At 43.5% G+C, this 15,869-nt stretch overlaps 1 protein-coding gene across 1 annotated transcript; it reads left to right on the top strand.

Annotated features, from left to right (window-relative positions):
• Window positions 1–12: 12 nt before the first annotated feature.
• On the top strand, window positions 13–15,068 carry LOC135804999 (dnaJ homolog subfamily C member 25 homolog). The gene is made up of 14 exons (XM_065318985.1): window positions 13–396; window positions 517–545; window positions 1,139–1,198; window positions 1,545–1,592; window positions 2,404–2,458; window positions 3,029–3,135; window positions 3,671–3,742; window positions 3,849–3,911; window positions 4,291–4,355; window positions 5,383–5,439; window positions 6,022–6,160; window positions 8,210–8,275; window positions 14,184–14,254; window positions 14,449–15,068. The coding sequence occupies exons 1-14, from the start codon at window positions 288–290 to the stop codon at window positions 14,495–14,497; spliced, it is 990 nt and encodes a 329-aa protein (XP_065175057.1). The 5' UTR covers window positions 13–287; the 3' UTR covers window positions 14,498–15,068.
• The last annotated feature ends 801 nt before the right edge of the window (window positions 15,069–15,869 follow it).

Here is a 15,869-nt window from a genome sequence, read left to right on the forward strand (position 1 = left end):
TGTCCTCTGCATCTGCATGATAGACATGAAACAGCACGTAGAAAAAATCCTTGTCAGCTTCGTCTTGTGCTAGCTCTGTAGCTACTTGTTTTGTAGTGTTTTTGGAGGACAAGGGTACCTACTACCGGCTTCCGGTCCGGCAGCGCACATTTGCCGGTATACGAGTCTTTAGACTTGCTGAGCGTATAACATAACGACAGATTTGAAAGTCCTTTCCTCTTTGTCCTCTGGTGTTGGTCGTCAAGACTTCACTCTTGGGATTTGTGTTTTTGACTGAAATCTTCGAAATGGGTGCTGTCCGTTTCTTTATCTTGGTCGGACTGATGTGTGGTTTATTTGGCGAGTCGCATGGCCAGTTGGATAATATTTACTGTGGGCGAGACAATTGCTACGATGGTGAGTGGTGAATATCGTCTCAGTGAACAGTTTGGAAAATGAGCTGGTAACATGTTTGTTTCGTCTTTCAAACGGTCTGTGCCTTTCTATGCATCTATTTATCTTCATCTCTGCTTGCAGTACTGGAGATTACACGAGATGCAACCCCAGTGAGTAGAACATCGTAGCTTGACTTCAGCTGAATTCAGTGTTGTATTCGTAAATAAAATGTGTGCAGCACCAGTAGATCCACGAGCTCCTCCCGTACATGTAGACCTACAAAAGTATAAGGTGTGCATCAGCCATCATGGAGTCGTCAAATACCGTAGTTCATGACTCCCTGGTGTGCATAAGTCTGAAAAGACACGCATGGCTGCCTGTGTATGTGCTGGCCATGCATGCCATGGATCCTGTTTGCAGGAGCACGTGTGTTTAGCACGTGGCTATCAGTGTGTAATTCTCATCTAGAGTTGAATCCATGTCTGAGTTTGGGATGGCCAATGAAATGATTTGATTCACCCCAATCTACTAGCATGTCATCTTTGCACCAGTGGCTTTTGTACATGTGCTTTTCTTGTCGTGCACACGCTGTGACAGTGTGGTGGCGTCACTCTGTGCCTGTGTGCCATGTGTCCTTTGTCTGTGCCGACCTGGCATAGGAACTTTAACCGCACGACTGCTATTGGTCAGGATTTCCACGTGTACGTGTGTGAAGTCCGTTCTCGTTCCTGGTTTGCTGTGACTTGTTTCTCGTTGTGTGCAGTCTGAAGTCCGCAAATCGTACCGATCACTAGCCCGCAAGTATCATCCGGATAAGAACAAGGTAGTATTTGTCGCTTTGCCAGTCGGCCAAAGCTTTGTTATTCAGCTTCCCCTCATCTTGTTATTGCTGAGTGCTGAAATTGTTTGACATGAAGTGTTGAAGCTGCCTGCTTACATGTGCATGCAGTCTAAGCTTAATTATCTGGATTCCATTGTGCATAACCGTTCAGAAGACATGCCTGGTAAAGCACATGTGTGTTGGATAATGCTTTGGATAATGCTTTTCAATAGACCAGCACTTGAGGCATGTTCTGTGCCTTGCATACCATTCCCATGTACATTCGGTAACCGTGTGGACTTGTTTGTTGACGATAGAATTGTGCTGGTTGTTTGTGTTGCCATATCAGGACAGCAATGCCGAAGAAGTCTTTCAGCGCTTAGCCAATGCCTATGAGGTTAGTATTTGTACCTTGTCAGTTCACTCCAGTAGCTCGATCCCATTACTGTACTTGAAGTCTACAAATGTTCGGCCCATTCAAATTTCGGCCTCCTAGGGCTAAACCCATTTCGGCCGCATCAAATTTTCGGCCGGTACTGCTGCCGCCTGTATACACTGTCACACTGAACCTTGCAAAACAAAATTTCAGCCGCAACAACTTTTCAGCCAAACATGACCAGGCCGAAAATAGTCGAAAATAAATATGCGCCGAATGTTTGTTGACTTACAGTAGGATGCTACTAGCGTTTTGCAGTGTAATGGTACGCTCTGAGTTTAATGTGTAGTGCTTGGCTCTTTTCACCGTGCTTGCTCGATATTGCAACTGGGATTGAATAGTGTTGTGTATGCTGCACGCATTCCGAATAGTTTTTTTTTAAGCCAACATCATAATACCCTAGCATCTGCGTGTTTGAAGATTGTATAGCCCAGTCGGAAAAAAAGATGATAATCTTGCTTTTGACCAATGGGTGCTACTTTGACCTTTTCAAACCCGGGTTTTGTCAACCTAGTGCAGAATGCTCTTCCCATTGTATTTATTTATTTGGCCAGGTTTTATATATTCGACCTAGTTGGCACCGATAAATGCACAGATATGCTGGTCCAAGCCTGTTTTCCGGCTGAATTAGAATCGAGTTTTGAGCCTGATGCGACTCTATGGATGTACATGTATGGTTGTCACCGTGTGTGTGTGTGTGTGTATTTTTGTATGTTTGTGTGCGCGTATGTAAAACTGTGCTTTGTATCTGCGCCATCTTCTATACTTCTAGATCTTGCGAGATGAGGAATCGCGTACCGACTATGACTACATGTTGGATCATCCTGGTACGGAGAGAGCTGCGGCCGCCATGCTTTTTCGTGTGCATACTATGTAACTGTTATGACTGTTGCAGTCATGCTGATGTCGGATTGAGGGGAGCAGCTGGGATTGCAGGATTGTTGGTGGTTACATGTAGCTGCTGAATGTGTAGAGTTGACACTGGGCAAAGTGACCACCACCTGGTTTAAGCAGTTACCTGATCTGTAAGACCACTATTCTGTGCTGCCCGGTGAGGGGAAGAGGCAAAGAGATCGTACTGTAAACCCGGAAAATTTCGGTGGTGATTTATTTTCGGTAACTTCGGTACAGGTAATTTTTGCCTAAAATAAAATGCTACCTAAAATTCAATCATGCCATGCCACTCAGTGTGCAAAATGCATTTTTGGATCTGGAAAACTGGTTTACCCAAATTTTGCGCTACTGAACGGTTGATTTTGGGAAATACCAACAATATTACACCACCGAAAATTCCCGGTTTTACGGTATATGATGCAGCTCACAGCAACTCTGACTCGGTAGTAGTATGTTGTTTCTTCTACTGACCTATGCGCTTCTTTTTGCTATTTGATCGTCAGATGAAATGTACGGCAATGTGTATCGGTACTACCGCCATCGTGTTGCACCGAAGGTCGACTTGCGTGTTGTTGTGGCCGTATCCATCACCATCATTTCAATTCTTCAGGTAATTAATCTCATCGTCAAGTTTAGGATGGAATCTTCGTCCTTATCTCCGTTTCTGGACAAAGGTGTGCTCTTATCCTGCGGAACTTCCCAATTCCTCACTAACCTAAAACTTGGTGTTTGTGTATAGTAAAAGCAAGAGTCCATAGCCCCAAGAGTATGCGACTCTGTATATGGGATCTGGCGCACACATGCTACCCACATGACACATACACTGGTCGGTAGCTAGAAGGGCAGTTACGGGGGGGGCTTTGAGTTGACTTCAAAATCGGTGCGATATTCGCAATTTTGAACAACGATAGAAAGTAACCAGACGAGGGGGGGGGGGGGGTGAGTAAGATATTACATGATAGAACAATTACCTACGCCTTGTGATACTTGTTTAGTCAGCCAAGTTTAGCTTATGGAGGAAGTGTAGTGATATTATCGCTTTCCTACAGTATCTGTTCACTTAATTTTATTATTTTATCATTTTCAGGCTTCCTGTTGTAAGAAATTAAGAATGCCTGTTTCGTCTTGTGCTTTCTGCCCTGCAGTACTTGAATGGTTGGCAGAGATACAATGAAGCAATCAAGTACGCCCTTGTCACACCACAGTATCGCAACAAGGTATTTACTTAGGGTCTGGTGTTGGTTGGTCATGGGCTTCCCTCCTCTTATATTAACGTTTTTGTTCTTTTTGTTTTTGACTCTTCTCCATCGGCATCTCTTGTAGGCAAAGCAGCGTGCGACAGAACAGGGGCTTTTGGACAATATTCGCAAGGGGAAAAAGTCAAAGGTATGACTCGTGCTCATGTTGACATGCATGTTGACCAATTTCAGCTTGTTTTGTTTTCGTAATGCTCACTTGTCTTGGATTTTGTATTGTCAATTGTGGTATGCACGAGTAGCGTTGTTAATAATAAGCACTCAGGCGGCTGTATTCTTTTACTATGCGTGTTTCTCCATCCGTCCCTGTTTGTTCAACTGGGAATCTGTCCTAGGATATGTGAGTTTCTCCTCCAGCTTCTCAGTCGAATTCATTCGTGGCATGACTTGGACGTCTGGCGCATATTTTGTGATGGTGTTTGATACCTGCCGTGTGATTTCTTACTTGAAGTAGGATATTGCAGCTTGTGTATCGGCATGTTCTTCCTGCTTGTTCCCGGTACGTATAGGACGAGATCAGACAAGACGAAGAGGCTGTTCTAAGGAAAGTTGTTGAGGAGAGCTTAGACATTCGGTAAGTGATCTAGTCACTGTGTTTGCCTGGCTAGGGAAAGAGCAGTTCAGCCTGTTGGCAGGTGTACTTTGCTGGGGCTATATCTCCTGCGTCAGACATGCTGACTGTGAAGGCCAATCACTTGCTAGGTCGTTAGTACAGTATCCATATTCTCTACAATAAGTGCCCAGAGTTCTTATTATTTCAATGACAGCCGTCCTGTGCTACTAGAAAGACTGTGCTGCTATTAGATATTGTGCTTTTATACTCAGATATTGTGCTTTTATATATATTTTTTCAATGGCCGAGCCAATTTAAGGGGTTTTAGTTATTTCCGAAACTGATGTTTGACAATAACATGGGCGGCGGAGAGATTGTGGTAGATCGATGTGCCTTCTTACAAACATGTGCTTGGAAGTTGGCATGTTCCATCGCTATGATATTATGCAGTCAATGCACTGTTTCCTGCTCCAATTGTGGCCCACGCTACTATTGGAGACTGTGCTCTTATTATTTCGAGCAACTCGTGCCCAGGTCGCTATTGGTGACTGGGCTATTACTGGAGACCTGGGCTTTTATTAGAGAAAATACGGTGTTCATGAACTGTGGTGAAAAAGGAGGACAAAATGTTACGAGTTATGACTAACTGTCCACCTGTCCACTGTTGCACTCGCTGACTGTATAAGATCTGGTTACATTGGTGGACAGTTAGTCATAACTCGTAACATTTTGGAACTAAATATTGCGACAGAGCTTTCGGCCATATTTTCAATTTATTCCATGTGATAAGTTGGGAATGCAATAAATCGTAACATTTTGTCCTCCTTCTTCACCATAATTTAATTGGCTCAACATCCGAGTTATAAATTATGAACTGTTGTTACAGTAACTGTAAGGTGTGCATGTGCAGTGTAGACAGTTGCTCGTGCCCTGGCATGGGTGACACTGTGAATGCTTGCTTTTGACGACAAGTTCTGATTGCTCGTTCTGTCGTCTATGCGCGTGTATGTGTGTATGTGGATGAATGTATTTGTATTGTGCTTTTCAGTGGTGGCTATAGCAAGCCTAGTCCGTGGAATATCCTATGGATACATCTTGTCCTGTCGTAAGTTGGCCGAGAAAGAGCCTCGTCTTCATGATGTCTTCAGTCTACATCGCTTGTTGCTTTGTTTCTGGTTGTGGGGAAGCTGCCGTTCTGGCTCCAACCATCATCAGGACAGTGCAGACAAGTGATGTCCAACCCCTGGTTTCCCGAACATGAAAATGCATGATGTGTGTACACGAACTCACACGAACTGTTTGGTTTTACTACTGCCGTCTTGTTTTTCTTTCTTTTTTTCAACATGGAAGTGGATGCACTTGCATTTCATGCATGGCGCAAGCAAGCCCATGCTCACACTGAACCTTGGAAAACTAGAGGTCAGATTTTGCTTGCTACCACTGTCCATTGCTCACTGCAGTATGCACACGGCTAGTAGTGATGTTGTGTCTTAGTTTTCTGGACGAATGATCAGAACTGACCCTGTGTTGTCGAGGAGATTCTTTGCATGCTGGCACACTGCGCAATCATTCCTGCAATCTGTACACCTTGCCTTGTAGCTCTCCTCTTGCTCATGCGTATTCATGCTCCTTACCTCGCTCTCTATCTGTCTGTCTGTCTATGTTCTGTGTGTTGCTCTCTGTGCAGACCATACTACTTGACATGTTACCTGCTTTGGCTGGCGTCGTGGCATTGGCGGTATTCTATTAAACGTCAGTCACTAACAGATGAGGATAAAGAGTACCTTTCCTGGAAGTTGCTGAAGCTCTCTCAAAGCAGATGGGAGGTAAGCAAGCACTATCCTTCTCTCGTTCTGCCGGGGAAAAAATGGTCGAAGGGCAATGCTCTTTACTAACCTTCGGTGTAGGCATCATGCATAATATTTGTGCATGTATGCGATGCAGAAATGTAGAATTCTGTTGTAGGCTAACGACCACATCGTGACTTGCACTGCAGCTTACTCAAAATTCTTTCTTAGTGACCTGATATTCTAGTACCGGTGCATGCATCACTATCACCGATTTACAGAAAAAGCTCGCTATTGGGCTACCAATCAACTTGGGGACGTATGTTCACAGTCTCTTACTGCACTCCACTATCCACAGTGATCAGCCTGCTGTTGCTAGGGATATCAGCGAACGCACTGCGCAGGGTGTTCGCGCATATCTTACGTCATACAAAAATCTATGAGGCGCGTGGCCGACAAGAAAAAAATGGTGATCGCAGAAATCAGGTTGTTGGTCAGGTTCAGCGCATGCCGGCCAGGAGTAAAGATTCCAATCGACACTCGACAAGAAGGCTGTTTGTTGGTTTGTTTGAGCTCGATTCATTCCGGAAAGGAGACATCAGGAGCTAATATTCTTCGGAACCTATGACTGGTAAACGTTCTCACGCAAAAACATGGTAAAGGCGGAAGACGTTCGTAGCTGGACGGAGCTATTTTGCAACAAAGAACAGTACTCGTACTTCCTTGCGAACAGGCCGCCTGGTGACCTTTGGTTGTGTCTGGAACTTGTTGATTTTGCTCTAGCCATGCCAAGCAGGTTTCCAAGACTTGGGCCCCTACTCCCTAGTCTAGACAGCCATGATCAGATAAAGAATAGGCAAAGGTCCTCGACACGAGAACAAGTAGTATTGTCACTGCACTGTAGTACAAAACTTCAAAAGCACCACGCATGGTACAGGGTGCCCAAGTTTTTCTTTCAATTGTTTTCGCGTGAACGCCGCAGTGGATTTCCTCCAGTCTTGGCACGTGTAGTCCACATGATCTGGCCAATTCAATGACGTCTTCAAAAGGGGATTTCCCTGGTTAGATCTTGCCAGGTACCAGCCGATGCACTACGAAATCCAGCTGACGATCGTCCATTTTTGAGCTGGAAGAAAGTGCCTCGCAAACCTGTGGATGACATCGAGAACAGTGTAATAAACGATGAATGTTTTCGTAAAAACTCGGATGTTGAGCCATAAAGAGAAAAGGACCTATGAGTACTAGTTATGATTAACAGTCCACCAAGGTAGCGAGATAATAATATATAGTCAGATAGTGCGACAATGAGGCACAAAACTGACAAGGATATTGAGACGTTGGACGATCTGACACCTAGATTATGACTGTATAGTCATACTCACAATGAGACCGGTGTGCTCTGAGACCGGTGTGCTCTGAGACCGGTGTGCTCTGAGACCGGTGTGCTCTGAGACCGGTGTGCTCTGAGACCGGTGTGCTCTGAGACCGGTGTGCTCTGAGACCGGTGTGCTCTGAGACCGGTGTGCTCTGAGACTATACAGGAAACTCCCCTGATAAGTATCTATTTACTTTTGGAGAATCCTTCAAATAAAAGATGAATGAATGAATAAGATGTCACTGCCGTGACCGTTCCTTTCTTGAAAATCATGCGTCGCAGCTCTGGTTTTCTTGCGAAAAATGGATTCAAGCACAATCAATCTACCTGCCACTGAAGAGACAAACTTTCGCTTTAGAACTACTAGTATTCACAACATCTCGCATACTCGTTTTGTGATAACTCGATCATTTAAAAGAATAAACGGTACTTGATAAGAATAAATGGATGATCGTTTCATCCCTATCGGAATCATAACTCTGTTGGATAAATCACTGTGTATTCACTGGGTATAATCTAGAGATGATGAAATCTCAGTATTGCAAACAAAATACCATCGCTCCCTTGGCGTTCGTCGTGTGGAGTTTGGCTGTAGGCGGCACATACTTGACCTCAGTGCATACACGGCCAAAGAGTCTTTTGATTATTATCCCATAACAGGTTTGATATTATCTCCCCATCATTTTTGGTTTCTTCTTCTTTTCTCTTTGAAGGCACTTCAAGACCACGAGCAAGAAGACATTCTGGAACGGGAAGTTTGGATACCAGAAAATCTTAAGGTACATGTAGTTGAATGCATTTTCTTGCTTGTCTAACTTGTATTTTGAAAGAATTTCTTTGTTGAAGGCAGCATAATATTAAAGTTTCAAGATATATTTCGAATGAAAACCACAAAAAAATTGAAACCTAGGAGGTAGGTGAAGCATATCCACAACTGGTCAAGTGAGATGGGGAGCATCTTCAAGCCAACGGCAATCTGTCAGGGCAGCAAGGTGGTACACACACACACAAGTCACGCTGAATGCCTCCGGCTGTTTCTCCAGTACCTGACTCGGGACAGAAGTACTTTTCCTGTCATAACGTACTGTCCGAAGCACAGCTAATCACATTCACCCACAGTATTGCACAGTTTACGAGGAATTCAGCCATGGCCTGAAACAAGGTCTGGCCAGTAGCATTGTTATACCCTGGCATGTCCAGGAAGCGGGTTGCTGCTCTACCCGTCTCCTCCCAGTACCGTACCCTGATTCCGAAGTACTTCTTCTCGAAGCCATCATTGCCTCCGTCACCCGTTTCACTGAATGGCTGAGAGCGGCAGTCTTTGGTAACTGCATCATTGGCTGCCGGTACCAGGGCAGTGGTCTTTGTCCTGGCACAAGAATACCGTTGAGCAATTTGCTATCCGGGAATATTTTCTTGGACAGCTTGCTAAAATGATCTGCGGAGGACGGTGGCATGTTATGCTCCACCAAGAACTGTGTACATATTGGCTCCGCTGTCAGGACCCGATCACTAATCGCTGGCTTGGCTGCAGCAAAGAGAACACTCACTGGTCACTGCTTGAACACTGGCTGATAACGAGGGCATTGACGGGGCCGTGCGTGCGCCGGGACGCCGTTGTCTCCTCCACTGACACTTCGAAGGCTCTGGCCGCTTTGAGCGCTTTGTTGAGGTCAAGAGACGCAGTCTGCAGCAGTTTCCTGCGGAGCGGATCAGACGTGCATCCGGCCACAATTTGATCGCAGAGGGCGACTTTCTGCTGGGCATCGTCAGCGAAGCTGCAGGTCTGTGCCGATGCCAGCAAACGAGCATAAAACGTATCGAATGTTTCGCCAGGCTGCTGGGTGACCTGACGAAAATGGAAGCGGGCCATGCTGGGGCTGTGCTTGGACTGAAAATAGTCGGCGACGGCGGATATGAGGCCGTCGAGATCGTTGCCAGTGTTAGCTAACGTAGGGACGAGCTGCTGAATATCCTTGCCAGCCACATACTGGAAAGTGTCTCTCTGGCGAGTGGTGTCCGAGATGCCGACTGCGGCGACAAAGAGTCGGAAACTCCGTTCCCATGCAGAAAAACGGGCGGCAGCGTCGTAGAGGCTGCTGCGGACCGGGAATGGCCCCGGAGGTGGTAGTGGCAGTAGGGACATGGCGAGGATCAGGTGTTTGCTTGCAGCGCCAATGTAATGTTGTTCTTTTGCTTTATTCCGAACAACAACTAACCCCGGAGCTCTGGAAAGCTCTGTAATAGGATGCCAACAGAATGTGATGGTGTGCGTGCATGAGTACAGAGTCGGTGCGTGTTAACTATCAGTACAGGCGTGGGAAGCAGCATATGTAAATGGATAGGAGTACAAACGGTGCCGCATGCATACATGTGAGTAACAGTCCATCGAAACTTCAAGCGGCGATTTCAGCGGGCGATCTTCATCATTTTTCAATTTTTTCGATAAACCCACAGCTGAGATGCATGCGGATCAAATGAGCATAAAATCTACATACGTCACAAGTAAAAAAGTTCGCGAAAAATCCCACCGAACTTTGCGCACTCAACAGTGCATTCGCTTTCAATGGAACTCAAAAGTTTGTCAACACTTCACTTTGGCAACTTTTATTGATCCGAATTTGGTCTGGTCTTTTTTATACGAAAGCTTTGTCCATCTAAACTAATCTGCATACAACTTTCATATAACAAATCATAACCGTTCTTGAGTTACAGCAGTCAATCAAATGCCGCATTTTCCACACTAATTTATTTGGTCTCCCCTAAAGGGTTCATATGAGTAGAGTAAAACCCTATAGCCAAGAGTACATAACCAAGAGTACATAACCAAGAGTACATAACCAAGAGTACATAACCAAGAGTACATAACCAAGAGTACATAACCAAGAGTACATAACCAAGAGTACATAACCAAGAGTACATAACCAAGAGTACATAACCAAGAGTACATAACCAAGAGTACATAACCAAGAGTACATAACCAAGAGTACATAACCAAGAGTACATAACCAAGAGTACATAACCAAGAGTACATAACCAAGAGTACATAACCAAGAGTACATAACCAAGAGTACATAACCAAGAGTACATAACCAAGAGTACATAACCAAGAGTACATAACCAAGAGTACATAACCAAGAGTACATAACCAAGAGTACATAACCAAGAGTACATAACCAAGAGTACATAACCAAGAGTACATAACCAAAGAGTACATAACCAAGAGTACATAACCAAGAGTACATAACCAAGAGTACATAACCAAGAGTACATAACCAAGAGTACATAACCAAGAGTACATAACCAAGAGTACATAACCAAGAGTACATAACCAAGAGTACATAACCAAAGAGTACATAACCAAGAGTACATAACCAAGAGTACATAACCAAGAGTACATAACCAAGAGTACATAACCAAGAGTACATAACCAAGAGTACATAACCAAGAGTACATAACCAAGAGTACATAACCAAGAGTACATAACCAAGAGTACATAACCAAGAGTACATAACCAAGAGTACATAACCAAGAGTACATAACCAAGAGTACATAACCAAGAGTACATAACCAAGAGTACATAACCAAGAGTACATAACCAAGAGTACATAACCAAGAGTACATAACCAAGAGTACATAACCAAGAGTACATAACCAAGAGTACATAACCAAGAGTACATAACCAAGAGTACATAACCAAGAGTACATAACCAAGAGTACATAACCAAGAGTACATAACCAAGAGTACATAACCAAGAGTACATAACCAAGAGTACATAACCAAGAGTACATAACCAAGAGTACATAACCAAGAGTACATAACCAAGAGTACATAACCAAGAGTACATAACCAAGAGTACATAACCAAGAGTACATAACCAAGAGTACATAACCAAGAGTACATAACCAAGAGTACATAACCAAGAGTACATAACCAAGAGTACATAACCAAGAGTACATAACCAAGAGTACATAACCAAGAGTACATAACCAAGAGTACATAACCAAGAGTACATAACCAAGAGTACATAACCAAGAGTACATAACCAAGAGTACATAACCAAGAGTACATAACCAAGAGTACATAACCAAGAGTACATAACCAAGAGTACATAACCAAGAGTACATAACCAAGAGTACATAACCAAGAGTACATAACCAAGAGTACATAACCAAGAGTACATAACCAAGAGTACATAACCAAGAGTACATAACCAAGAGTACATAACCAAGAGTACATAACCAAGAGTACATAACCAAGAGTACATAACCAAGAGTACATAACCAAGAGTACATAACCAAGAGTACATAACCAAGAGTACATAACCAAGAGTACATAACCAAGAGTACATAACCAAGAGTACATAACCAAGAGTACATAACCAAGAGTACATAACCAAGAGTACATAACCAAGAGTACATAACCAAGAGTACATAACCAAGAGTACATAACCAAGAGTACATAACCAAGAGTACATAACCAAGAGTACATAACCAACATAACCAAGAGTACATAACCAAGAGTACATAACCAAGAGTACATAACCAAGAGTACATAACCAAGAGTACATAACAAGATAAATCAAGAGTACATAACCAAAAGTCCTAAACAGAGTACATAACCAAGAGTACATAACCAAGAGTACATAACCAAAAGTACATAACCAAGAGTACATAACCAAGAGTACATAACCAAGAGTACATAACCAAGAGTACATAACCAAGAGTACATAACCAAGAGTACATAACCAAGAGTACATAACCAAGAGTACATAACCAAGAGTACATAACCAAGAGTACATAACCAAGAGTACATAACCAAGAGTACATAACCAAGAGTACATAACCAAGAGTACATAACCAAGAGTACATAACCAAGAGTACATAACCAAGAGTACATAACCAAGAGTACATAACCAAGAGTACATAACCAAGAGTACATAACCAAGAGTACATAACCAAGAGTACATAACCAAGAGTACATAACCAAGAGTACATAACCAAGAGTACATAACCAAGAGTACATAACCAAGAGTACATAACCAAGAGTACATAACCAAGAGTACATAACCAAGAGTACATAACCAAAGAGTACATAACCAAGAGTACATAACCAAAGAGTACATAACCAAGAGTACATAACCAAGAGTACATAACCAAGAGTACATAACCAAGAGTACATAACCAAAGAGTACATAACCAAGAGTACATAACCAAGAGTACATAACCAAGAGTACATAACCAAGAGTACATAACCAAGAGTACATAACCAAGAGTACATAACCAAGAGTACATAACCAAGAGTACATAACCAAGAGTACATAACCAAGAGTACATAACCAAGAGTACATAACCAAGAGTACATAACCAAGAGTACATAACCAAGAGTACATAACCAAGAGTACATAACCAAGAGTACATAACCAAGAGTACATAACCAAGAGTACATAACCAAAGAGTACATAACCAAGAGTACATAACCAAGAGTACATAACCAAGAGTACATAACCAAGAGTACATAACCAAGAGTACATAACCAAGAGTACATAACCAAGAGTACATAACCAAGAGTACATAACCAAGAGTACATAACCAAGAGTACATAACCAAGAGTACATAACCAAGAGTACATAACCAAAGAGTACATAACCAAAGAGTACATAACCAAAGAGTACATAACCAAAGAGTACATAACCAAGAGTACATAACCAAGAGTACATAACCAAGAGTACATAACCAAGAGTACATAACCAAGAGTACATAACCAAGAGTACATAACCAAGAGTACATAACCAAGAGTACATAACCAAGAGTACATAACCAAGAGTACATAACCAAGAGTACATAACCAAGAGTACATAACCAAGAGTACATAACCAAGAGTACATAACCAAGAGTACATAACCAAGAGTACATAACCAAGAGTACATAACCAAGAGTACATAACCAAAGAGTACATAACCAAGAGTACATAACCAAGAGTACATAACCAAAGAGTGTGCAACTCGACGATCCCCCAGCCAACTAGACATCAGTCTTTGGCGGCGGTTTGGCTCACTGATGCGATTATGCGTAGCCAGAGATCAAAGTACATGTACAAATAATTTGTACATTACAGCTACGGTAGTCGAAGCAGAACAACGGACGATAGATCGATGTGTCTTGAACCGGATGAACTCTCACCGTATCTGCAAAACAAGCGCGGGAAAGCATACGCACTTCATTCGACTGCCAAAGAGTGACGCAATAAAACAATTCCGCCGTAGGTGAACCCATCGCAGCTCAAGATGGGAGTTGCACACTCTTGGCTACGTACTCTTGCTGTAACTAAAGACCACCGTGACTAACGACCAGCCTGGTACTACACACCACTTCACCAGGCATGGACCGTCTCACATTATGGTTGTGCGGTGCAAACCTCTAACTAATGACTACCTGCCACTGAAGACCGCTTTCTCTGGCCTCAAGGGGTGGTCGTTAGTCACAGGTTTTATAGTACATGGAAGTACAATCATGCACATGTATGTACACAATCCGATATGCCACAATTGTATGGGACCTGGTTCTAAAGACCACCTGGCTTTAACAGTCGATTTTGCTTGCTCCGTGGGGTGGCCGCTTAAATTAAACCAAGTTTTACTGTACTTGTGACATTCTCTCCTTTTTGGCTACTGCCACCTTCTCCAGGCGTATACACAGGAAAAGGAAGACGAAGCCAAGGCGAAATTGGCTGAAAACAGTCGTTACAAACAGTACAGGTAGGTGCAGATGTGTGCTGATGGGTTGTTAACTTGTGTCTCTCAACTGTCGGTATTGTACTACGTTTGCCTGTATGTACATGCGCTTTTGCTTGCTTGATGCTGGTTGTGAGTCGGGCGTGCTCATTCATTGTGCTCTCTCATTGTTTTGTCCGTCGCTCTTCCTTTTCTGTGATTCTCTCACCGTACTTTAGGCGCTACATGAAAAAGAACGGACCAGGTCGAATGACATTCGAAGACTAAATACAGAGATCGGAAGAGACTTTTTACTGCATGAAACTGATTATGGGACATGGCGAGTCACCTGTATTTCAACATGAAAATTGCATGTACAACACAGACACAGCTCATCATTTCATATTATTTATTCCTGACCCCATGCTTCCTCTTCTATAACTCTTGTTTGCTGCACTTTCCCATCTGCTTACGTACCTGGCAGGGAGACATGTACATACTAGTCATAGAAACTACATGTAACCTGATCTTCCTCCTGGTGTCCTGAATTACTGCTAGTCCGTGTTGTGCACACTGCCTCACTTGACTACAAGAGATCGTTATTATTTTTAGTTCTGTGTTGCTGCTGCTGCTGCAGGCACATAAGGTGCGTCAGCGCCTTTGTGCTGCTCTGCTGAATTCATCTTTCCAGTGGCTCCTGAATCTATGCCGGTGTTTTCACTACATCTGCCCGAAGTGTGATTGTATTTAGTTCTATTTTCTATACTCAACTGCAGCTCAGCTGTACAGCGTTATAGCTGATACAGGTTGATAGTGCGCGTGAGAGGAGATCCTCGAATAATATCATTCTGTCTCTTTGTGTGACTGTTTGGAATGTCTGTGGAATCAATGCGTGTAGAATGTGCATTGTACATCAGAAGGACGCTAGAGGTACACAAAAGGAAATAAACACAAAATTGTTTTTTTTTACCATGAAGCTCTGAGTAACAACGAAACAGTCCTCTTTTCAATCGGTTAGTTGGTCCTTTTGTGTACCTCTTGGCTCGGCTGGCTGGTGTCGCCCAGTTATACTACACGTGCATTGTAGCCTTGGCGTTGCTCAGTGGGCTTACGCGTAATATCAAGAGTACATAACGGAAACCCCACGTACTCTTGGGGCATGATCGATTGGGCGAATCCCGAGCAAGTGCGCTCCGAGTGAGCGTGATCGTTTGGGCCAGGGAGTCGTAATATGTATTTTACGACTCCCTGGTTTGGGCGAATCCGGAGTAGGTGTACTTGGAGTGGAATCCGACCACACAGTGACACCGGGAGTGGCTGGAGTGGAAATGGACTGCCGTTTTTGGACAGCTTTCACAGAATCGTTATACGATATGCGTACTACACCCTTGTTTTGTTCAATTGGGCCAGCGTTGCTCGGACCACACCGCCTGCTCGCACTCAATCCAGGTTCGCCAATCGATGACACCCTTGGTATGTGAGTGTTATTCGCCAAGTAACAGTAGTTTGGGGCAGGGAGTAACCATGGTAACGTTAGTACTACTACTGTACTAGTACTCCTCCCTGATTCGAGGAAGCCACATACTCAATAGTAAGTTACTATCACACTGCCCATGTCCCTAAAAGTGAGAGGGAATACACTTTGCTGACACAGCTGCTA

This window comes from Sycon ciliatum, chromosome 1, assembly GCF_964019385.1.
Source record: "Sycon ciliatum chromosome 1, ocSycCili1.1, whole genome shotgun sequence".
NCBI lineage: Eukaryota > Metazoa > Porifera > Calcarea > Leucosolenida > Sycettidae > Sycon > Sycon ciliatum.